The sequence below is a fragment of the Monodon monoceros genome, unplaced genomic scaffold (genome assembly GCF_005190385.1).
Source record: "Monodon monoceros isolate NGI ecotype Baffin Bay Population unplaced genomic scaffold, NGI_Narwhal_1 Super_Scaffold_11, whole genome shotgun sequence".
NCBI lineage: Eukaryota > Metazoa > Chordata > Mammalia > Artiodactyla > Monodontidae > Monodon > Monodon monoceros.
In genome coordinates, this window is record NW_021703767.1 from 1719367 (window position 1) to 1743686 (window position 24320).

The following is a 24320-nucleotide window of genomic DNA, read 5'->3' on the forward strand; positions in this document are numbered from 1 at the left end:
GCTCGGGGTACAGGGCACAGGGGAGAGGATTTTCCCCACATAACTTTTGGTACCGTTGGAGGTCTTCAGAAAGGGAGAGTTATGGACTGAACTGTGTCCCCCAAATTTCATATGTTGAAGCCCCATCCCCTAATGTGACTGTATTTGGAGATGGGCTTTCAAGCATGTGATCAAGGTTAAATGAGGTCATGAGAGTGGAGTGCTCATCCAACAGGACCGGTGTTCCTTGGAGAAGAGGCAACGATACCAGACACACTGAGGACAGGCCGTGTGAGGACAGGGTAAGAAGATGGTTGGTCCCCTGCAGGCCAGGAGGAGAGACCTCACCAGAAGCCCACTGCCGACACATTGACCTTGACTCCAGGCTCCAGGGCAAGGAGAAAAAGACGCCTGCTGTGTAAGCCAGCCCGTCTGTGTTACGGCAGCCAAAGCTGACTTTCCCAGTGAAAATAAAGCCCGTGTTTCAAAGGTCCGAGGACACAGCGGTGCGCGCGGCACACGGCCAGCACTCACACTGACCTTGATGTTGGGCACCGCGAGCAGGAGGCGCGGGCGGTCGCTGGAGCGGGGCCGGGGGTACAGCGGCTGCGTGGAGTCCCCCAGGAGCTCCCGCAGCACCTGGGCCACGTGGTGCAGCTGCACACGGGGCGCCGGGCGCTCAGGCTCCTCGGCCAGCACCTTTTGCAGCTTGTAGTGGAACAGGCAGGTGGGCTCCAGGTTCTCGTACAGGTAGAGCAGCGTGTCCCACGTGACGAACTCCTTCAGCCGCACCCCGTTCTCCAGGAAGAGCTTCACGAACTCGGGCTTGTTGGCGATGAGGGCAGCCGTCATCATGGGGTACAGTTCTGAGGGCTGAGAGCGGGCCGTGGGGGGCCGTGCATGTGGTCATCGCCCCGCATAACCCTTATCTCAGTGCCCCCGAGACGGGGATGCCGGCGTCTCCCGATTCGGGAGGAGGAGACGTGCCAGCCGCCCTCACTGAGGGCAGAGCTGGGGTCTGGACGAGGCCACCTCAGGGCCTGCCCTTGCTCCGAGGCCCAGCAAGCCCTTCCCCAGGGCACCCCCTGCAGCCTCACCTTCCACTGACGCTCATCTGTGAAGATCTCGCTCCGGGCGATGTCCACGCGGTTCCACGCCACTGCTAACTTCAGCTGGTGGTCCCAGTTCTCGTGTCCAAAGTGGTCGTGGCTCCGAGAGGCTGCAGGTAAAAGCACACGCATCAGGGGCTTTGCTCTGGGTCTCCAAGCCACTCCCCACCTAACAAAGTCAGAGAGGGAGGGGTGTGTCACCAACCCGTCTCCATCATTTTAATTGAATAGATAAGGTCACAAATCACTGCCATCCCCCACCCTTCCCCTGCACGCACCCTTATAAAATCCCTTTTCCTTTCAGTGGTAGAATCAGAGAATCTCTGGGTTTCTGTCACCACTCCCACTCACCCCAGCCCTCCACTCTGTCCCCAGCTCCTGGTCAAGCCCCCACCCTAAGTTTAAACTAGACACGGGTCTCTGAAAGGCAGGCATTTCAGATCCACACTCAAAAGTTGGACCACAAAGACCATCACATTTCCTTCCTTTGCCCTGTTTGCAAAACCACCACCTCACCCAGGTTCTCAGCGCAAATATTTTGCCCAACCAGTTTCTGCTCTTGCTGGGTTAACATTTTAAAACATGGGTTGTTATTTGGGGAAAAAGAAAAAAGAACTTTGACCCTTGCCTCACACCACACAGAAAAAGTAACCTGAGGCAGATCATAAACCTAAATATAAAAGCTGTGGCTATAGAGCTTCCACAATGAAACAGATGAAAATATGTGCAACTGGGGGAAAGGAAAAGATTTCTTGGGGTGCAAAGAACATGAATCATAAAGAAAAAAATTAGTAAACTAAAATGTGTTAAAATATAAGCCTTCTGCTCTGCAAAGACACCTCAAAGGACCTATAAAAGCAGACCATGAGGGGCTTCCCCGGTGGCGCAGTGGTTAAGAATCCGCCTGCCAATGCAGGGGACATGGATTTGAGCCCTGGTCCGGGAAGATCCCACATGTCGCAGTGCAACTAAGCCCGTGTGCCACAACTACTGAGCCTGTGCTCTAGAGCCCGAGAGCCACAACTACCGAGCCCACATGCCGCAACTACTGAAGCCCACGTACCTAGAGCCCATGCTCCACCACAAGAGAAGCCACCACAATGAGAAGCCCGTGCACTGCAAGAAAGAGTAGTCTCCGCTCGCCTCCGCTCGCCGCAACTAGAGAAAGCCCGCACGCAGCAACAAAGATCCAACGCAGCCAAAAATAATAAAATAAATAAATTTATTGAAAAAAAAGCAGGGCTTCCCTGGTGGCGCAGTGGTTGAGAGTCCGCCTGCCGATGCAGGGGACACGGGTTCGTGCCCCGGTCCGGGAAGATCCCACATGCCGCGGAGCGGCTGGGCCAGTGAGCCGTGGCCGCTGAGCCTGCGCGTCCGGAGCCTGTGCTCCGCAACGGGAGAGGCCGCAGCAGTGAGAGGCCCGCGTACCGCAAAAAAAAATAAAATAAAAAAAAAATCAGACCATGAACCAAGAGAAAATATACCCAACACATATATCTGACACAGGATTTGTATGAGAATATATCAAGAACTCATACACCTCAAAAATAAGAAGACAAATAACCAAATAAACACAGACAAAAGATCTGACAGACATTTCCCCAAGATGAAATACAAATGGCCAAGAAGCCGAGGGAGACGCAAATCCAAACCACACCGAGATCTCCCTTCATGGCCACCAGGAGGGCTGTAGCTTCAAAGACTGACAGTACCAAGTGTTGGCAAGGATGCAGAAGAGCCCAGCCCCGCATCCATGGCATGTGGACGGATGCACAGAAAAGTGAAAGCCGATCCTCTGCTACGACAGCCCCCTGCTCTGCCGTCAGGGCTGGCCTGGGGCTGGTGTCCCTCCAGGGTGAGGGGTTGCTCAGCGCAGAGCAAAGGCTTCTGGGCACCAGGGATGTCTCAGCCATGTCAACACTGGCGGGAAGGGCAGGGTAGCACTGGCTTCCCTCCCCCACAAGAAGTGGGAGAAGAGGGAAGAGTGAAGTGTGGGCCCGGGGAGGACAGGCTGGAGGGCAGAGGTCAGACCACGGAGCAGAAGTCGGTCGAGAGCTCTATTGGTCCTGAGGACCCCTGCGTTTGGACTCTGCCCTGCGCTGGGGGCAGAGGCGTTAACCATGAGGCAGATGGTGGGGAGACAGGAGCAGACTTCCAAGGTTCTTTCTTTCTATGCTAGAATTTTATGAAAAACTGATGACCACTAAGGGGTAAATCAGTGCAGGCTGCACTCAGATTTCAGGGGAGAAGGTAAGCTGAGAAAGGAGCCTGTTCCCCAACACTGGTGGTGGGCACCCACCTGCCCGGGGGAGCATGAGGTAGGCCTGACGAGGTCCACCACCAGCTGCCCTCTGACCAGCGCATCTGCCCACGGGTGGCATTTCTGGCTCCTCTAGGCCAGGACTCAGGGTCCTGAACCCTCAGCCGGCTCCTCCCCCTTGTCCCCACTTTGTCTGCCCCTCACCCTTCAACAAGGCCTGCAGGATGGCCACATCCACGTCCTGCTGGCCATCCTTGCCTTCCCGGAACACGGTGAGCAGCTGCCGTCTCCGGACGATGTCTTGGATCTGCAAAAGACGGTCCTCACGTGAGGTGCCTCCTGCCTCCCCAAAGGCACCCTCAGAACCAAGGCCCTGGGCACGGAGCCAGAGCCCCAGGCAGGAGTCCTAACTGCTTGTGTAGCCAGGGCCCCCCGCCGCCCCCACCCCAGACGGTGAAGATGAAAGATGCATGAGGACCAAACACAGTGTTTGCGAGTGGCCTGTGGGGTGGAAAACACAGCCCAAGTGTAAAGAATCTTCACCTCACTGATCGGTCACTGATCAACACTCAGCATCACTTAACTGAAGACTTCTCCCCGGGTCCTCCTGCCTCGGGGAGGACCTACCCACCTACCTGTCCGTCCTTCCGTCCATCCACTCGTCCATCCAATCATCTACCTACCCACCTAGCTATCCATCAGTCTGTGTGTGTATGCATGTATGTAGGTAGGTATGTGTGTGTATGTATCTGTGTACCTATCTGTTCACCCTACCCACTTGTCTACCTACTTACCTACCCTACCTACCTACCTACCCTTCTATATATCTACCTACCCACCCTGTGTATCTATTTAGCTAGTCACCCCACCTACCTATGTATCTATCTACCTACTTATCTATACACCTAGCTACCTACCCACCCTTCCAATCTATCTATCTATCTATCTATCTATCTATCTATCTATCCATTATGTATCTATTATCTATCTTTCTATTATCTATCTATTTTATCTATCTACCTACCATCTATTGCCTATCACCTGTCTATCTAGCTATCACCTATCATATCTATCATCTCTCAGCTGCCGTGTCTGCCACCAGTAGCTGCCCTGCCTTGAACCCTTCACCCTGAGACCGGGGGGAGCCATCCACTAGTTCCCCACACCCCCAAAGCTTCAGGCTCTTACCCCAGCTCCCGGCCACCCCGCCTGCCTTCCCACCTCCTTTTGCGGCCTGGCCGTGCAGCTCCCGCCTCTGTACAGACCGCTCCCACCTAGAGGGCCCCTTGCACACCCCACCTCCACCTCTAAGACCCCAACCTCCCTAACCCCTCGGGGTGCAGCTTTCATGTCAACTCCAAAATACCCCTGGCCTCTCTCCCCAACCCCAATTCCATCTTCCAGCTGAAATCGCTCCGGGATTTAACCCTTGCTTTGATTCACAGGATGAAGTAGCTACTGTCAGTGTGTATGTGCCGACCAACCACTTAGCACTCTCCCAGGTGACCTTGTTCCATCCTCTGAGTTTAAGTACCAATTACCCCTATTTTGCAGATAAGAAAATGGGATTGCTGAGAGAGGGCCAGCAACTCCTCCGACCCCAGCTATGTGGTGCTGGCCACGGGCTGGCAATGAGACCCCCATGGCAGATGTCCACGTCCGCCAAGGGCCACACCCAAGTACCTGCCATGGAGCAGACCAGCCCTGAGGTTTGTGGAGTGAATCAGCAATCACGGCTCTGGGGGTCCTCTCCCCACTGAACGAGAACAACCACTGAGGGCAACCCCCTGGCTTGAGACTGGTGTGTATGAAACACCACTTTAAGGCCTCTACTTGGCAAGGGATTGAAAACACAGGCCCCTTTAAACCTTGGCAGGTTAGATCCACTTCTGAGAATTGCCTGAATAATTTACAGACTAACTGAGGAAAGGCCACAGAGCCGGCCAGCCAATCCCCACCATGTCCGTTGGCAGCCGAACTGACGCCAACAGCAAAAACAATCTCACAGGACATTGGCTTCTAAAGAGGTCCTCTGAGGCCACAATAAGACAGACAAGAGCAGGGTCACTGTGCCGCCTACAAAAACCGCCTGGCTCCCCTCGGAGCAGGCCCGCTGCCCTCCCCCTCCCCAGCCCCCATCCAGGGTCCCAGCCCTCCCCATGGTCTTTGGCTGCTGGGCACAGACCGTCCACATGGCCTGAAATTGGACGCGGTGGGAGCTAAGCTGCTCCACAGACGTGCCCTGAAAAGCACGTGTCAGGCACTTAAAACTGAATTTCCATGAGTTTTTACAGCCTGGCTTTAGCATCCACGGAGCTGGATGAAAGTCACAAACCCTGACTGCTTTGTCAGCCCCAACTTGTTGGGGAAACTGAGGGTCAGAGAGGCACTGACTGCCCCCATCCCACAAAGGATCCTGCCAGGAAACAGAGGTCAGGTGACCTCGGGACGGGTGAGCCCCTGCCCCTGGGTCCCAGAGTGTGGCCAGACAGCAGGGTTGGCAGGACCACAGGGGCCTCAGGTGCGGGGGTTCTCCGCCGGCCAAGGGCTTCGTGGGTGATCAGGGCTCAGCCAGCGCTCTCCTTCACACCTACCCCCCTTGGAGGCTGGGGCCATGGCCATGGGTTAGGGTCCCTCTGCAGAGCTCACCAGGGCCCCTGAAATCCGGACTGGGGAGATGGCCAATTCTGAGGTCCATTCCAAGTGCCCCAGATCACCCAACTGAGCCAAACAGCCTCGGAGTATGTGAGAGAGAAATTCCTTCTTTTCAGGACCTGGAGAGACTTCCGTATGCACATTCCTGCACTATTTCTCCCCCCGGTCCACCGAGGACCCCGTCTATAAGGGATGCTAGCCAAGTCTACACCCATCTGTAACCAGTGTTATCTCCCACTGTAGCTATGAAAGAGCAAATACCAATGCTCTTTAAAGCAGAAATACTGAAATGCAGGGCAATTATGGTCCTGGGCCGTAACAGCCATGGTCTCCCTGGGTCAGGAGAAAGGACCAAACCAGAGCTCTTGGGGGTGGTAGCACCCACGAGGCTCACGGCTCAGGAGCTGACGGGATGGGCAGGAAGCGAGGCCCCAGAGCCCCCAGCCCAGCCCACAACCAGAGCAGCCCACTTTCATCCAGTTCATATGGTGATGTTCCAGAAAATCTTTGGAATCCGGTGGGCTAGTTAGAAAATGTCACACTTAAAAAAAAACAAAAGAAAGAAAGAAAGAAAAAAGACAATGAAGAGACCAAGCTAATGGTTCGGATTCCGGCACAGCAAAAGGCCACTAGTAGATCAACATGACATCCGAACTGCCTGAGTTTGGTCAACAGGGATGAACCAGAGTTCACTTCTAGGTTCTGATAAACGCACCGGGCTTATATCGGATGTTGACAGCAGTAGAGTTGGGTGAAGGGCGGACAGAAACCCTCCACTACCTGTGCTGCTTTTCCACAAATCTAAAAGTATTACAAAACAAAGACAGAGAGAGGACAGGCCGGCACGTGAAGTAAAGCTGAGGCCGCCCTTCCGATGGTCTCTCTTTGGACTTGTCACCACAGGGTCATGTCCCCAACTCCCTGTGCTTCCACTCAGTACCTCCTGCCCACAGGGCAGAAAGGATGCCCGTTTTGGGCGTAACTAGCTCCCTCCCACGTCTCAAGTCTCCAAACCCCCTGGAGATGGGGGGGGTCCCCCAGAACACTGGTCCCAGGATGGGTCCGGCCACCGATGCCTCTATCTAAGGGTGCACGTGAAGCAGCCCCCAGATCACCACACGGTTCCTGGAACCACGCATGGGCCCCCATCTGCCACGTCTGCCCACCTTGCCGACCCCAGAAGGTCTCCATTAATCTCCCCAGTGGCGTTGAGGTCACCAGGCCTGGAGGCCGGGCCGGACCCTGCCACCCACTGCTGTCACCTGGCAGCGCCCCTCCGCCGGAATCTGGGCTCCCCACCCCTCTGCCTCCCCCGGGGCCTCAGCACCAGCCTCCTGCCCGCCCAGTGCAGCAGGGTCCTCATGCCCTGCGGTACCAGCCCAGGCCCGGAGTTCTGCAGGCTAGAGGCTGAGCATGTCCTCCCTTGAGGACAGCCTGCTGCCTCATCCGAGGGCTTCCCACCTGCCCTGGGCCCACTGCCTTCCGGGCTCACAGCCCCCACCTTCTGCAGATCACTCCCGTGCCCGCCCCAGGCCCGCTGGGGTCTCCGTGTCTGGTTTTGGCGTGCCCTGGTCCCGCTTACCAGGCTGACAGCGTCTAACCTACTGGCTGCAGGTCCACGCCTGGTGACTGATGCGCCCGTGTGCCTCACCTTTTTGGTCCACTCTACAATCCTGCTTTCGGTGAAGGTCTCGAACATCTCCTGGAAGAACAGGCCCAGCTTCTGCTGAATCAGGGAGATGGTGATCTCGGAGATGGGCAGGCTGGCCACCTGGGCAATGACGTCAGCCACTCGTCCCGAACCCTCCACGATCACGCATGGGGTGCCGTTGGTGATGGCATTGTAGATGGTCTGCAACACAGGGGCTGACCGTGAGCCCGGGACCTGACTCCACACCCGCACGGACACCTTCTTATACAGAGATGCTCAAACAGAGTTGATGTCTGGCTACTGCGAAGTTTACAGAAGGCATTTGCTTGGTAGCATCCCACTGCTCGGAGGGGAAAGTGGCTAATCCTGATGTACGTGGGATACACACCCGATACACCACCTCCTTCAGGCCTATCACTCAACACCACTGTCACGGAAGGTTTGGACGTTTCCACCCTTTGACGTGTGGACGGAAGCACCATCTCCAGAAGGAGGGGCACTGCCAGAGTTCCGCCCCCTCGTTAACCAGGACATCGAGGGAGACCCCCAGAGACCCAGGGTGAGCAACCTGAGGAAGGGGATCTACCCCAGCAAGAAGGACGCCCTGTCTGGGCGATGCTGCAGGAGAGCCATGGTGGGAGTGGGGACCAGACGCATCCCGTCCTCCCAGGGACCCCAGGATCAACAGACACTTTCGATGATCCCATGAACAGAACGTCATGCTCTTGCCCCAAATCTGCAGGCTGTAATGTCGTGTGTTACTACAGCAGAGGTCAAGTTGGCCCGCGTTCCACAAGGGAGGCCCATCCCACGCCAGAGAGTGGGTTCTGAACAAAGATCCACGGCAGCATGTCAAAGCCACTGAGGATCCTGCTTTACATCTAGCTGCTGGTCCCACAGGGCTGAGGGGCAGCCAAGGGCTGTACTTTGAGAACCCCGCCCGGCAGTCTGGGTGCAGAGCTGCAGAAACCCCCCATGGGCTGCCTGGGGGTCCTGGGGGGGGCATGGGCCCCACCCTTGCCCGAGGCCCCTCTGGATCCCCTCTTTCTTCTGTGCAGGTCAGGCCCCAGGGCCAAAGCCAGAGCACCCCTCCTGCGGCAGGGCCACTCAAGGGGCTCCGACCCCCCCACCCAGCGGACAGGATCCCTGTACCCTCTTGCTGATGACCCCCCTGCGGGGCTGGTGACAGCACTTGGGGCAGTCGTCCCACCCGCAGCAGGACTTGACCCCCAAGAGCACACCCCCGCCCCCCCAGGCCAGGACTCACGTGCAGTGTGCCGGGTCCCCCCTCCAGCACCACGCAGACGATGGGGATTTTGATGGCCACACCTAGGACGAAGCACAGAGCCCAGTTCAGGATCGTGGGCCCCCCACCCCTGCCAGCTGCAGCCTAACCGAGTGCACTCCTGTCCCTTTCTGGGGTGGAGGGAAGGCGAGGGCTGTAGACCAGCCTCAGCACCCAAGGCTCCCCCAGCGGGTCCGCTCTGCCCGGCTGGCCACCGCAACCAGCCTGTTTTTCCCTGCAGCCCTTCCGTGGCGCCTCGAATCTGGGCAGGGCTGGGGACACGTCAAGCCAGCGGGCACCACGCATGGCGCGGGAGTACGGCGTCACAACTCCGTCCTCTGGCCAGCCAGCCCCACCCTCAGCCTTTCATCCAGCCTGGCAACCAGGAGGGCTTGTGAAGATTCTAGAAACATCTTTCCCTGGGAAGCAAACATTCTTTCCAAGAGCCCACATGGTCTCGCCGTCCCCACACACTCACACACCCCCAACACTCCCCACCCAGCTTCTCTTGGCCAAAACAAGTTCTCCAGGTGTGGTCCCCAGGCCAGCAGCATCCGTGTCCCCTGGGGACTGGGAGATGCAAGTCCTCACTACCCAGACCTGTGAATCAGAGACCCTGGGGGTGAACCCACACCCTGGGGACCCCTGGTGTGCAAAGAAGCTTGAAAACCTCGGCTCAAAGGTGTCCAACCAACCTGCAAATCGTGTGCAAAATCCTGTGTATTTGACCTCCCAACACCCCAGAATCCATCCCATCCCACCCACAACGGAAGAGATGTCAAGGTCCAAGCTTTGACTACTGCACGCTCTGATTTCTGAACTGAGACGTGTTTGTGATGTAAAGTGACGGTAGGATGCTGTGACCTCAATGCCTGCCCGAACTTTCCTTCTGCTGGTTAAAAGGGACGCAAGAAGATGAACCCCTGAACAAGTGTACAGACATCCAGGTGTGTTCTGACCACGCCCCCCCCAGCACCCCACCTGCCAAATGTCCTGGTCACGGCCAGCAGAGCCCCAGACACCTAGACCAGCCTGCTCCCCTCTCCCCCCGAGCACCCTCGAAAGCGTGCCTCGCTCACCTCCCCTTTCCTTGGTCTGCTCCGATATGAACTTCTCTAGCTTCGTCCTCAGGGGAATCTCGACACCGTAGCGGCCATGGGTCCCGTCGTCCACAAGGATGAAGTGGGAATGGTTGCTGTCCAGACAGGTCAAGTGCCCTTGGCCGTCCTCATCCATGATGTACTCAGCTGGGAAGCCGCCCTGGGGATGGAGAGGTGGGCACGGACAGACGGAAAGCTCTACATCCTTCCCACCAAGAACAGGAGCTCCATCAGGCTGGACAAGTGACCCCCCCACCCCCGCAAGATATCAGGCTCTAATGCCTGGAACCTGTGAATGTTCCCTCATTTGGAGAAAGGGTCTTTGCGGATGTGATGAGGCTAAGGGTCTTAGCCTGGGAAGATTAACCTGGATCATCCCGGTGGGTCCTAAATGCCATGACAGGTGTCCTTAGAAGAGGGTGCAGAGGAGGAGGAGGGGGCCGTGTGACCAAGAGGCAGAGACTGGAGTGATGCGGCCACAAACCAGCAGCTGGAAGAGGCAGGGAATAGCTCCTCCCCCACAGTCTCTGGGGGAGCCTGGCCCTGCCGACATCCCGATTTTGGCCGGGTGGTACTGGTCTTGGAGTTCTGGTGTCCAGAAATGTCAGAGAGTACATTTCTGTTGCTTTAAGCCACCAGCTCTGTGGTCATTTGTCCCAGCAGCCCCAGGACCCAGATCCAGGAGGGGTGGCTGCCGGACCCGCGCACACGGCCCCTCGTGTCCACAGAGGATGGCAGGTGGTATCGCAAGAAGTCTTCTGAACTCGAAATGGGGAGACAAGTGCAGAGTGATCTTGGAAGTCAGCCCGTCTCCCGTGGCCTCAGATTTCCACTCCGTATGACAAGCATTCAAGACAGAACCGGTCCCTTCCACTAAGCACATCTGTGACGCTGACACAAAAGGACAAGGGCCGAGGGGCAGACTGGCCTGATGACAAGCGTCTGTGACAGACACAAGGAATCACCTTCCAGAGGATGCTTTCCCCAGGAAGTGAAGGCATGCTGCCACCGGCCGGGAAGGGCAAGGGCTTGTTCATAAATCACCCCTCACCGGGCTGTTATAACAACGTCTCCTCAGCAAGTCAAGGAGACTTGTCTTTGGGGCCAGTGTTTCCCCCAAACTTTCCTGACTCCATGAATTAGGTGGACATGTGCTCATTATGTCACATCTACCATCCTCCAAAATCTTACTGAATGAATTGAATGATCTTTTCCACTCACATCCCCACATTTAAGCAATCGCTTCTCAGGGCTGCACCCAGGTGAACGGACGCAGGAAGGCTCTGTCTTCAGCAGGGGAACCAGAGTGTTGTCGATCCTTGGGCTAGAAGGCCAGGCCCTGGGATCTGACAACCCAGATGCTCACTGGCTGTGTGCTCCCGGCCAAGCTACCGCCTTCTGCAAAGTCCATTTCTCATCAGGGAGGCGTCAGGAGGAGCCCCCGACCAGTGGCGGCTCCAGAGACTCTTGTGTGGACCCATCCCGTGATCTCAAGGGAGGAAACCAGAATCCAACCAAGGTAGCTACTCGCCTGGGGTCACCAGGGTCCATGGCGTGGGGGCTTGAGCCTGGGTCTCCTGTGTCCCTGTCCAGCCACTCCCCTCCACACTGCGTTCACCCTGCTGCCCAGGTGGTGGCCTGTTTGCTGAGCACCCGCTAGGGTCCTACACGCCCCTCAGCCTCCCTGCTGCGCCCCGCCCCCGCCCGCCCCGGGAGCAGCCACCAGCTCACCGCGGGGTGGATAAGGCTCTCCCGCTTGTGCAAGGTGCCCCACGTGGCGATTCCGATGGTGACCACTTCCCCTTCGTTGTAGCTGCTGCTCAGGCTGAAGACCCGCACCGCCTCTCCCACCTGCTTCATCACGCCCGTGTGGGACCCCCCGGTGATAATCCAGGCCCCTGGGAAGGAGCAGAGGGCCCTGCCACGCACACGTCCGACGCCTACGCCCTGTGCATCTCCGGTGCTTACTGCCCCACATCTGCAGACCCTCTACCCCAAACCAGAGCCTCAGGGGAGCCCCGCCACGATCACGTCCTCCTGCGGCAGCTGGGAGCCGCGGTTCCCCGCGTTGCTCAGGCGGGGGCGGGGACAGGACAGGACCCCCGTCGCTGAATGCAGGCCTTGCCCTCTCTCCCTACCTCCCTGCTGTGTCCCTCTGTCCTGCTCTCGGGAGCACGGCATCTCAGAACTGCCTCTGAATGTGTCTATTTCAAAGCATCACTAGTGGAGAGCCAACCAGAGCTGCATCGGCCGCCACGCAAGCCAAGCACAGCAGCGGACAGGGCGGGGTGAGTCTGACTGGACACCCCCCCCGGCCCGGGCCTGGCCTCGGTGACCCCCGAGGCCCCGACGTGGCCTCCCAGGGACGCTCCCTCCCGCCCATCACTCCCAGGCCTGAGCCCCTCCTGTGGTCTGGGCCCTGGGCCCTCCAGCCCCGGTGCTACCTGTGGTCTGGGCCACCTTGACCAGGCCTCTTCGGAAGACGCTCTTCAGCCTGGGCTTCATGTTGAAGTCCTTGGCCCCGCCCGTCACGGAGATGAGAAGGTTGGGGACGTCCAGGCCCCAGTGCTGGGTCATGAGGTGGTAAATCAGGCTGGAGGGCGTGTCCTGGGACAGGCGGACGTACTGTGGGGAGGTCAGAAGACCCCAGAGGGTCAGTGAGCGGCCACCCCCGCCCCAGAGCCCAGCCGTCCTGCACCAGCAGTGTCTGGAGAGTCCCAGCTGGGCGGGTGGATGCTCACACCCGGGTCCAGACCCAGCGAGTAAAAGTGGCCGCACCCAAGCAGGACACTGATTGAGGGAAGGGGGAGGCTGCCCAGAGGAGACCAGCCCCTGGCCCCTGTTTTGGGAGCACCCCCGGCCTGAGCCCCATGCCCGAGTCCAGTCTCCCTGGAAGGCCACGCCCGCCATCACCTCCACAGGGTCTGACCGGCTGCTGCCCACCTGCCCCACCCCCATGCTGCAGAAGACCACCTCCCCCTCCCCACTCCCACCAATGCTCCGCAGAGGACGCCCCTCTCAGATTAAGCCAGCTGCGCCTGGGGGGGCCTGGCATTGCACCGACACTGGCTCACGAGGGGCAGGGCTTGGGGCTGGTGCCCACCCCAGCCCGACCCTCCTTGTTCAGCCTCTTGGGCCAAGTGGGCAGCGTCAGCGACTCAGAGTCGTCGAGGGAAAAGGTCACACCCGGCTAACAAGAAGTTCAAGGTCCCAGAACCCCAGCACAGAAATAAGTGGTTACACCAGACCCTCCAGGACAGTGCGGCCCAAGAGCTGCCACGGAATCCTCCGGAAGGCTGCTTAAGACCAGGGTGGCTGGGCCTCCGATTCAGCAGGTCTGGGGTGGGGTCCAAAACTCTGCTTGGAGGTACTGCTGGTCCAGCGATCCCTCTGAGTCTGCAGCAGCTGGGAGCTCAGCGGGGCCTGGGCCTCCGGCTGCTGCCGCCCTCCCTGCCCTCGTGCTCCCGGGCAGGCCTGGGACCCCACCCCCCGCTGGCAGCACTCTCGCCTCTGCTCCTGGGTCTCACCCCGTCCTCGAGGTCCTCCCCACTGCCCTCCCTCCCCCCCCCGCCCACTCCCTCCTGGCAGTGACAAAAGCCATCCGGGCCACCCTGCCCACACCCTGCAGAGCACCAGCAGTGGCCCTGCCTGCTCCCTGAGGGCACCGCGTGTCTCCCGTTCGCCATGCGAGCCCCACCCACTCGGCCCTCAGTGCTGGGCAGGTGGGCTCTGCCCCAGGTTTCTGCCAGCCTCCCACTCCTACCCCAGGGAGTCCCAGCCACCTCGGTCACCCACAGTGGGCTCTGGTCCACAGTAAGAGCAACGGAGTCACCATGGAAACCAACCTTTCCCACCTTCTGGCCCAAGCCCGTGAAGACGATGTCACCAAAGGCGTCTGTTGGCATCTCCTGGACGTGCTTTTTCGGGTCCCACTCCTTGCCCTGGAAGGCGTGGGGCCTGGTGGCCTCCTCCAAGTGCTGTTCACGCGTGTAGCCGCACTCACACACCACCTTCCTGCAAAGCCACTCGGTCACCAGGGGTGACCGGCGCCTGCCCCCGCCCCACTGCGGGTGTCAGAGGAGGCCCAGAGGGGTCAGGACTGGCGGCCCAGCAGGGCGAACAAGGCGCCCCAGCCGAGAGCCGGTGGAGACACACAATCGTCAAACTTCTAAAAACTAAAGACAAAGACAAAAACCTTGAAAGCTGGAAATGACACCTTACCTATTAGGGGAAAATAATTCCAACAACCGACTTTGAATCAGAGCCAGAAACAAGTGCCAGAAAGAAGTGACACGACATTTTTCAAAAGACAAAAGCTACCAACCCAGAATTCTACACCCAGCACAACTATCCTTCACATACGAAAGGGGCGTCAGGACATTCTCAGATGAAAGGAAACCAGGGAACTACCCCAAAAAGGCTGGCTAGAGAAGGGTCTCTAAACAGAAACAAAACGTTAAAAGAAGGAATTTTGGAATATTAAAAAGGAAGAAAGAGCAATGGAAAGAATAAAAGTATGGGTGAATCTAGCACATTTTCCTCCTCTTGAATTTTCTGAAGTACGTGTGATGGTTGGAGAAAAATTGCGCCATGATCTAACATAATTCTCAGTGCCTGCGGACGAAATTTTGTAAATAATTATATTATAAACGGGGAAGGGCAACGTGTTGTACAAGGTGGGACTGTTTCTACACTTCATTCAACTTGGTAAATGTCAACACCAGGACACTCTGATGAGTTTTGGATACATCAGTAGGTAAGTAGATGTCAGTAACACGCGATGAGTTGTGGATATATAACGTAATACCTGGAACAACCACTAAAAAAAAAACAGCTATGCAAAGAGATACGGTCAAAAACAGCAAAGATAAATCAAAATGGAACTCTAAGAATGATTCAAGTAACTCACAGAAAGGCAGGAAAAGAAAAACAGAGAGAAATGTAAACAAGAAAATACAGTGGCAGATTTAAGTCCTAATATATCAACAGTCCCATTAAATGTAACATTCTAAATACACTGATCAAAAAAAAACAGAGACTGGCAGAGCAGGTAAAAAAAATAATAAGACCCAACATTTGCCGTCCACAAAAACCTCACTACAAATATTGTGATGGCGGCCACTTTGCTCCTCGGCAGCAGACAGGAGGCAACTATCAACACACACCACTCGAATGGATGTCAAAGGCATCCCGCTGAGTGAAAAAAGCCAATCTCAACAGATCACACTGTGTATGGCTCCATTTATATGACATTCTGGAAAGGAAGCAGTTATAGGGGTGAGAGCAGATGAGTGGTTGCCAGGGGTTACAGATGGTGGGGAAGAGGAGGTGACCGTGTAACCACTGGTGGAACCATGGGATCTACCTGTAGTATCTTTGCAACTTCCTATAAATATACAGTTATTTCAAAATAAAAACGTTTAAAAAGCACACAGTGCAGGCTCCAAGCAGAAACTTCTGGACACAGGGCTAGCACGATACACGTGGTCCCCCAAAGAGAACGCCTGGCTACCCCTTTTCAACTGTCACCTCCTCTCTTGCCTTGTCTTCGTGGGTTGAAATCGTTTTATTCCTTTATGGCTATTCTTTGGGGTTGCAGGAGAGAGAGAAGACAGCAACCGTGTTCTTTACAGCTTGTTTAATCGGAAATCTACACATTTTTTTAGAGTCCTGCTTTTGCTAGTAACAAGTGACCTGGAAGACTAGACATAGATGAGAGCAAACCAAAAAAGTCCCAAAGCAGGTGAAACCTGAGCCGATGACATGGGGGAAACACAACTGGACTCAGAGAGAGAAAACCAGTTTCCCTGCTGCTTACGGAGTGCTTGTCCGTAGGGGCTTCTGACTCTCAACTTCTCAGTCGTTAAATGGGAAAAATAATACACTGTCTGATGACCTCGAGCTTGCAAAACTTGTGAGGGCCAAATGAGGTTCTAGATGGGAAATAATTTATAAGATTCGTGTAGGTTAACTAACCATGCAGAGAACCAAGGACGGGTTAAGACGGCCATGGCCCACCCTGTACCTCAGTCTCCTGGGCTCACTTGGGTGCCCTTTCTCCACCCACAAGGCATGTCCCTGGCTACCCCTGGTCCCACTGCTTAGGCCAGGGTCCCCAGGGCTGGGAGCACAGGGCCAGCCATAAGGAACTCCCAGCACGCCCTGTACACCTTCCTCTACGACCCCTAGGGACTCAAGTCACTCGCAGACTCACAGGGCTCTCTCTGAGCACCTGGTGTAAGCTCCTCCATTTACGGAGGAGAGAGCTGGGTCCGAGGCGGGAAAGAGGGTCAGGACGAGGACCGCTTTTATGATGATCTGGAACCAGACGTGCATGATCACCGACGGTGACGCTGTTCCTGGGGTCCTGGGATGTGACCAGGGTGTGATCACAAAAAGTGCCCCATGTGGGAGTTCACGCTCCAGCTTGGCCCAAGGCTACCCAAAACTTTCTCATAGGTTCTAACAGTTAGCCTAGAACAGACCCTTTCCCTCTTCTCTCTCTCTTTTTTTTTTTTTCTTTGCGGTACACGGGCCTCTCACTGCTGTGGCCTCTCCCGTTGCGGAGCACAGGCTCCGGACCCGCAGGCTCAGCGGCCATGGCTCACGGGCCCAGCCGCTCCGCGGCATGTGGGATCTTCCCGGACCGGGGCACGAACCCGTGTCCCCTGCATCGGCAGGCAGACTCTCAACCACTGCGCCACCAGGGAAGCCCGAAACCTATTTTTAAAAACTAAAACTGGAGACCTCAGTGCAAAGCACTCTGCATACTGTCGGGATAACCGGTGTGAACTTGAACTCTGATTACCACCAAGTACGTTAGAGGTTGCCAGCCTTGAGGCCATCATCTGGAGCACGGTGGCCACTTTCTCTGACGCGAGGGTCCGCCCCTACCACCCCCCGGGGAGAAAGGAGGGCTCTCGTCTGAAACGGAGCCAAGCTGCGGCGTGAACTCCCAAACGGGGCACTTTTTGTGATCACACCCTGGGCACATCCCAGGACCCCAGGAACAGCATCACCGTCGGTGATCATGCACGTCTGGTTCCAGATCATCGTCCTCTTCTATCATCCCCGCAGAGGACACCCTTCCTCCCTGTACTATTCACAGTCTGAGCTGGATGCTGGCCATCTGTCCAGCAGGGAAGTAATAAAGTAACTCAGACACGGTCAGAGCTCAGAGAGGACCACAAAGCCACACGATTGCAGTGCCATCGGCAACTGGCATAAAAGAGAAACATGGAGTGTAGTGGGGGAGAGAGGTTACATCCCAGGGTGTGGTCAGGGAGGGCTCCGTGGCAGAGGCAGCGTCACCAGGTGACAAAGGAGTGGAAGTAAGAAAGAGCGAGGCCCATTTGTGGCATAGCGCAGACGAGGGTGTGTCCGGAGGGGAAATGCAAGCACGAATCAACCCTGCTTGTGGGGTACGTGGAAACACTCCGAGCATCCCAGGCCGGTACAGACACAGGGACTGTCCCCCACTGAGGCCCCCCGGTCGGCCCTGCTCTGATCAGCCATTCCACGTGGCAACAGGGAAGGGGCCGTAAACACAGAACAAGCCACTCACCCAGCATCGGACAGTCTGGAGCTTTCCACAAAGTACATGCATTCTTTCTTCTTGATATTCTCAGGAATCCATGAACTAAGGTTTCCTTGCTGAGGGTAAAAAGGGCACTTTGAGATCCTGAGACAGTCAAATCAACACTCTTCCAAAGACCCCATCCCACACCTCACTCAGACCCGCCTGTGCGCCCTGGCACACTTCAGGGGTCTTTCTTCAGAGATGGGAGACCGAGTTCTCCCCATCACCTGCTGGAGGCCCTCAGGAGCAGATCGGGGAGGGAAGAGTGAGCCTGAGGAATCGCTTCCTCCTGGGCCCCAGGGAATGTTCACAGCCCTTTACAGTTTACAGGTCAATGTTGCCTATAAACTGGGAAGCACTGTGCTTCCGGGTTGTGCCCTTCCTCAGGAACAGCGTGATGTGGTGCAAAGGTGGCCAGTGAGTGTCAGGATACCTGCCTATGTGTCGTGGGACTGCGGGCTGAGACGTGAGACACCCTCCTCCCACCCGACCAGGGGCTGTGACATTCAAGTGTCTCCAACACAGGCCTGCCGGGGCTTTCCGTGAAGCCAGCCCGGGACCTTCCCTGTTGGGAGAGGACATGCAGTCACTGCACAGTGATGTGGGTGGAGGGCTTTCTGTGAGGGCGGCCCGGGACCCTAGTGCCTACCCAACACTTTCCCAAGGAGACCAAGGACAGGAACAGTCCCCGGGCACAGACCCAGCCACCCAGCGCTCTCTCCAAGTCCCCTCCGCTAAAGGGCCTTTCTGGGCTGGAGCCCCCAGCTCAGCTGGGCCTCTGCCCTCCCTGGGTGTTCACTGTACCCCACCAGGGCCCTGGCAGACCCGGCGACCCCCAGACCTACCTTTTCACAGTTGCCGAAGGGGTACTGCGACCTCCTGCTCCTGCAGAGGCTGCTGTTGCTTTGCCGGAGGTTGGGGACCATGCCCAGGTCAGCCACCCTCCTGGGCTGCACCCCGAAGCCGTCCTCCTGCCTGGAGCCGGCTCCATCCCGACACCTCAGCATCGCCGGCTCCATCCTGACAGCCCCACCTTGGCTCCGCAGAGCAGGCTCTGTCCTGCTCCCTCAGAATGGGCTTTTCTCTAGCCTGCAAGGCTGAGGGGCCTGGAAGTGAGGTAGGAGGTAGACGGGGCCCAGGCTGAGCAGCTGGAGCTTATCAGTCTGAGCCATTAGACATTTCAAGGAAAACTTAACAGCAGAAGCAGAGGGGAGCTAAGCGCTGATGCAGTAAAAAGATAAGACGACCATACTTTTCGTTCTTGAGATCAAGGAGACCTCCCCAACCGCACATGCACAGAAAAGTTCCTCAGGGGTCTGAAAGGGAGAGGGCACTAGCCCCTAATATGTCCTGTCAACCTCCCAGAGACCCTCGCACTGGAAGCCATCTTGGCTAAAAGATGCGTGTGCACACAGGGAAGGGCCCCGAGTCAGACCAGATATGGGAACAAAGCAAGTTGATTGGCCAGAGGAAAACAAAGACCTGGAAAACGGCCCCCATATAAGTGACCTAAGCCACCCCATTGCACGTGACTCTCTGAGCCCACCCGTGTGTCTATCTGCAGGTATTCTGTTCTTCATAAACTCTTTACTTGCCTCACTACTTTCTGTCTGCTGATTTCCTTCTTCAAAGCAGACAGGAACCAGGGTTCTGACACTAGCCACTAGTCCCTGGTGGTCTGGCAGTTAGGATTCGGCACACTCACCACCTTGGCCCAGGTTCAATTCCCAGTCAAGGAACTGAGATCCCGCTTCAAGCTGCCACACCCCACGGCCACCCGAGGTCAGAAGCAGGCCATGGGGGCTGCTGCAGTGGATCGGGGGAAACGAGTCAGATGTGTCCTCATGCAGGGCCCCATCTGCTCGCCGGTCTGTACGTTTTCCTGGCTGCCCAAGCTCTAGCCCCATCGGGCCCTGGGCAGTCTGGAGGCACATGCGCATCCCTGGGGCCCAGCCACCCACTCATAACCTCAGGTCGCTGGGAAGGGCCAGAGAAAGAGCGCCATCCCCCCGCCACCACTCCTTGTGTGCCCGGTGGTGCCCAGGAAACCCCCCAGTCATCACACGTGGTGCTCACGCTGGGGTCCCGTCCTCCTGTTTCCAGACATGGGTCACTTTTTTTTTGTTTGTTTTGGTTGTGCAAGGTCTTAGTTGTGGCTCGCTGGCTCGTTAGTTTCAGCATGCATGTGGGATCTAGTTCCCTGACCAGGGATCGAACCTGGGTCCCCTGCATTGGGAGTGCAGAGTCTTAACCACTGCACCACCAGGGAGGTCCCAGGATCCACTTCTTTTGTTTTCCAAAAAGGAAAAAAGCCCCCACTGCCCACAGAGCTGGTTTCAGGGAGTGGCACGGCTCTGCACTCCATCACACAGGTCCTCCAAATAGAACAGATCTCATTTCCTCAAATCCTTTGCTCCAGCTCTGACCTGGTCTCCATCACTGAGACCTCCGTAAGCAGCCCGATCATTTTCCTCAGTTTACAAACAGGAAAAACAAATGTGTGTGAACCCCACAGGCCTTCCCTGGAGCCATGATGCCCATGATGATATCCCATCATGTCACCCCCTATCGCCCCAGGGTGTCATCCAGGGAGGCAGCCCCCACCCAGCTGCTCCAAGGGTGTGAACGGGGGCCATCTGGGGCAGAGAGCAGGTCACAAGGTCTCCCTCTGTCTCCTGCCCTGAAGCCCTTTCTGGCCACATCACCATCCCCCACACGTCACGGTCACTGATGGACAGGCCTTTCTCTGCCCATTGTTGGGGCCCAGTGTAGATGGCCCCAAATATGCCTCAAAGGCATATTGATTATTTTGAATTAGAGTTTCTTAAGAAACGACCAATGCAAGAGAGACACTCTGACCCTCCTTTCTGTCTCCCTGAGAGCAGGAAATAAGTCTCTCATGTGAAAGGTGCACCTCTGCACCTGGAGGTCGAAGGACACCCTTATCATCAAAGATGGGGAATTTGGGGCCGAGAAGCCTGTATAAACCAACCTCATGACTTCTCTCATTGACTAACGCCCAAACTCTGCTCAGATCCTTCACTCGTTGGGCACCCAAAACCTGAGTTTCTTTGTCCTGTCAATTCTTTACAAATTTATACTAAAAAGTATAAAAGCTGCCTGCTTTGGTCACTTCTTAGGTGCCATTTCTATGAATTAAAATTAATTTCTTTCTCTCCTGCTAATCTTTCTTGTGTAAATTTTACTGTTAGTCCAGCCACAAGAACCCTAGAGGGGCGGCGGAGGGAGTTTCCCCTCCCTGACACCCTTCATCCAGCGTCAGCATGTGGTCACTGTGATCTGGGGAGGGGCGGGGATTTTCAGGGAGTGAGGCACCCATCCAGCCCTCATCCGGCCCACCCTCTTCGGGGCCGCTCAGCTCAACACTGGGCACTTGGGGTTCAGCCACCCAGTCGCTGGCGTGCAGGGCTCAGGCCACCCTCACCTCTGCATTCTCATTCCCTCCTCCGGGCGGCTCCCGTCCCCCTTGCTCCTGGGCCAGGGTCACTCCCAGAGGCGCCCACACCTTCTCAGAAGAAGGAGTCAAACCTCCCTCACGTGAAAGCACCGGGATAACACAGAACATTGGTACCAGGAGTAGGGGCTGCTGGTACAAACACCTGCAAATGGAAAAGCAGCTCTGGAACCGAGCAATGCGCAGAACGGAAGAGTTCGGAGGGGCGCTAGAAAAAGCCTCCATCGCTGCGGACAGACAGAGCATGTTTGGCGAGGGGAGCTCAGAGGAGAGGAGAGCTGGAGAGAGGGCCTCAGCCTCCTTAGAGAAGCCTGAGTGCTCATGGGCAGGTGCTGGTAGAAACGTGGATGGTAAAGGCCATTCCGACAAGGTCTCAGACGGAAACGAGGACCATGTTATTGGAAACTGGAGGAGAGGGGATCATGTTATAAAGAGGCAAAGAGCTTGGCTGAACTGCTTCTCTCCTGGTGTTTTGTGGAAGACAGAACTTGTAAGTGATGAAACTGGAAATCTGGCTGAGGAAGCATCGAGGCAAAGTGTTGAAAGTACAGCTAAGGCTTCTCTCTTTTTTTTTTTCCTGCGGTACGCGGGCCTCTCACTGTTGTGGCCTCTCCCGTTGCGGAGCACAGGCTCCGGACGCGCAGGCTCAGCGGCCACGGCTCACGGGCCCAGCCGCTCCGCGGCATGTGGGATCTTCCCGGACCGGGGCACGAACCCGTGTCCCCTGCATCGGCAGGCGGACTCCCAACCACTGCGCCACCAGGGAAGCCCTAAGGCTTCTCTTGAATGCTTATAGCAAATTGTGAGGAGAGAGAAATGACCTAAAGATGGACTTCTAATCAAAAAGGATTCAGAGTTTAGAGAGTTGGGAGATTCTCAGCTTATAGACAAGGAAAGGAATGAGAAAGCTTGTTCAGGACAGAAGACGGAGGGTGTGGCCAGGTCTGATAAGGATGTAGGTGGCCTGTTTGTCTTCATCCAGCTGGGGAGACTGGTCAGCCATCTCATCAGAAGCCGGGACCCACGTCCACGACAATGGAAGATTGACCCCCGAGGCATTTTGGAGCTCACGGGGCTGCCCTCCCAGCACAGGCCCAGAGTGGGAGGGCGTGAGGGGCAGAATGATCTCAAAGGGGGGCCCAGCTGCCCTGCACCCCTCCCATCCTGGGCGTGAGGGGCAGAATGATCTCAAAGGGGGGCCAGCTGCCCTGCACCCCTCCCATCCTGGGCGTGAGGGGCAGAACGATCTCAAAGGGGGGCCCAGCTGCCCTGCACCCCTCCCATCCTGCACTCCTCAGTGGGAGCGTGGCCCCAGCCAGTCTGGGGTGGCAGCGCCTGCAAGATGCTGTCTCTGCCGATGGGAAGTGCGCACAACCCTGGGGGGCCAGGGTTGGCGTGGCTACCTGCCCCCGGATTTGAAGGATGGAGGCGCCCAGAGCCCAGGGCACGCGCCCCGGCAGAGGGCTGCCTCGAGGGCAGTGTGTGGGGCAGGGCAGCCCCAGACTGGTGGAGCCCCTGGCCTGTGATTCCGGGCCAGGAACGTGCACAGCGGACGGTGCCCAGCAAAGCAGAGGGGCAGGACCACCCCCCAGTGGGCCTCAAGGCTTTAGACCTGCTCAGGACCTGTCACCCTGCCTTTTTTTTCAACCTCTCCCTTTTGGAATGGGAATGTCCTCCCTACGCCTGTCCGTCCACTGTGTTCTGGAAGCACACAGCTTGTTGTAAGCATGCAGGACCCTATGGCGCCTTCCGGGGGCAGGCCCCTTCCCCGCATCCTCTGCTGTACATTTCCTGCATTGCTTCACATCTGTGAAACCACCCGGCCCCCTCCCCCACCAAGTGGAAGATGCTAACTACTTGATGACTGTGAGCATGTAGCCCCCAGACCCACTGGAGCCTGAGCATTGATAATGTGAGCCCCTGTGACCCCGCCCGTTACCTTATCATCAGCCAATCAGAGAGCTGTGCACGAGCTGATCACAGACCCTGTGACTCCCCCCATCACTTGGCCTTTAACAATGCTTTGCTGAAGGCCATTGGGGAGTTTGGGGTTTTGGGAGGCACAAGCCACCCATCTCCTTGCTCAGCCCTGCAATAAACCTTTCTCTGCTCCAGACTCTGACGTTTCAGTTTGTTTTGGCCTCACTGTGCGTCCGTCGGGCACACGAACTTGCACTGGGTAACACTGTCTGGTTTCCCAGGTTCACAGCCGGAGAGGACTCTGCCTCGGGATGAATCTACCTCGAGTCCCCCCACACCTGACTTAGGTAGTATTTAGAGGAGACTTTGGACTCAGACTTTGGAGTGGACGCCGGAATGAGTTAAGATTTGGGGGCTGTTGGGATGCAGTGAATGTATTTTGCATGTGGGAAGGACATAAATTTTGGGGGTCAGAATGCTATGGTCTGACTGTGTTCCCCTAAAATTCCTACGTTGAAACCGGCCCCCGAAATGCGATGGCATTTGGAGATGGGGCATTTGAGTGGTGGTTAGGTCAGGAGGGTGGAGCCCTCGTGAATGGGATCAGGGTACTTATAAAAGAAACCCCCAAGAGCTCCCTGCAACCCAAAGGGGGCCCACACCAACCCTGCGGGCACCTTGATCTTGCACTTCCAGCCTGCAGAGCTGTGAGGAATAAATGCCTGCTGTTTATAAACCACCGAACGTGGAATTTTGTTATAGTGGCCTGGATGGACTGAGACACGGCAGTAAGCAGCGCTGGCTCTGCAGCCCCTCCAGGGTTTCCTGGCACAGCACTCATGGCAGAGGGGCCTTATACCTGTGTGGCCCTTACAGGGCCATCTGCAGTCCTATATGGCGGCTCACCTGGCCTCACGACCAGCTTCTCAGGGAGGCAGATGAGCAGGACATGTTCCAGGTGACCAAAGAGGAAAACGAGGCTCTGAAAAGCGTACAGCCGGGCAGCTAGTCTGTAAGGGGATCTGGACTAGAGGTGGCTCCCGCCCCCCCTCCAAGGCTCGGTCCTGGACTAGAGGTGGCTCCCGCCCCCCCTCCAAGGCTCGGTCCTGGACTAGAGGCGGCTCCCGCCCCCCCTCCAAGGCTCGGTCCTGTACAGGACAAGGAGCTAAAGGATGAGCAGTAAAGGACTTGGTCTTAAGAAACTCAAGTGCGTGTGCTCAGATTCACATTTCTCAGACAGCTGCCCATCTCAGCTCACCCACAGGGGCTTGTGCGGATTTTCTCCAATCCCAGCTGCCAACAGGTCC

At 56.7% G+C, this 24320-nt stretch overlaps 1 protein-coding gene and 1 non-coding gene across 3 annotated transcripts in view; both read right to left on the reverse strand.

Annotated features, from left to right (window-relative positions):
- TRPM2 (transient receptor potential cation channel subfamily M member 2) overlaps positions 1–18637 on the reverse strand; it is a 42693-nt gene extending 24056 nt beyond the window's left edge. For both annotated transcript variants that reach the window (XM_029214814.1, XM_029214813.1), the window contains exons 1-11: positions 18464–18637; positions 17604–17692; positions 13885–14053; positions 12484–12664; positions 11771–11937; positions 10019–10199; positions 8922–8983; positions 7655–7855; positions 3553–3655; positions 1077–1198; positions 514–852 (exon numbers count right to left, since the gene is read on the reverse strand). In XM_029214814.1, the coding sequence (XP_029070647.1) occupies positions 514–852; positions 1077–1198; positions 3553–3655; positions 7655–7855; positions 8922–8983; positions 10019–10199; positions 11771–11937; positions 12484–12664; positions 13885–14053; positions 17604–17692; positions 18464–18637 (1788 nt within the window). The remainder of the gene's footprint in view (positions 1–513; positions 853–1076; positions 1199–3552; positions 3656–7654; positions 7856–8921; positions 8984–10018; positions 10200–11770; positions 11938–12483; positions 12665–13884; positions 14054–17603; positions 17693–18463) is intronic.
- Positions 18638–19814: 1177 nt separating this feature from the next.
- Positions 19815–19887, reverse strand: TRNAG-CCC. The gene has a single exon. It is a non-coding gene; the product is annotated as a tRNA-Gly (tRNA).
- Between the last annotated feature and the right edge of the window lie 4433 nt (positions 19888–24320).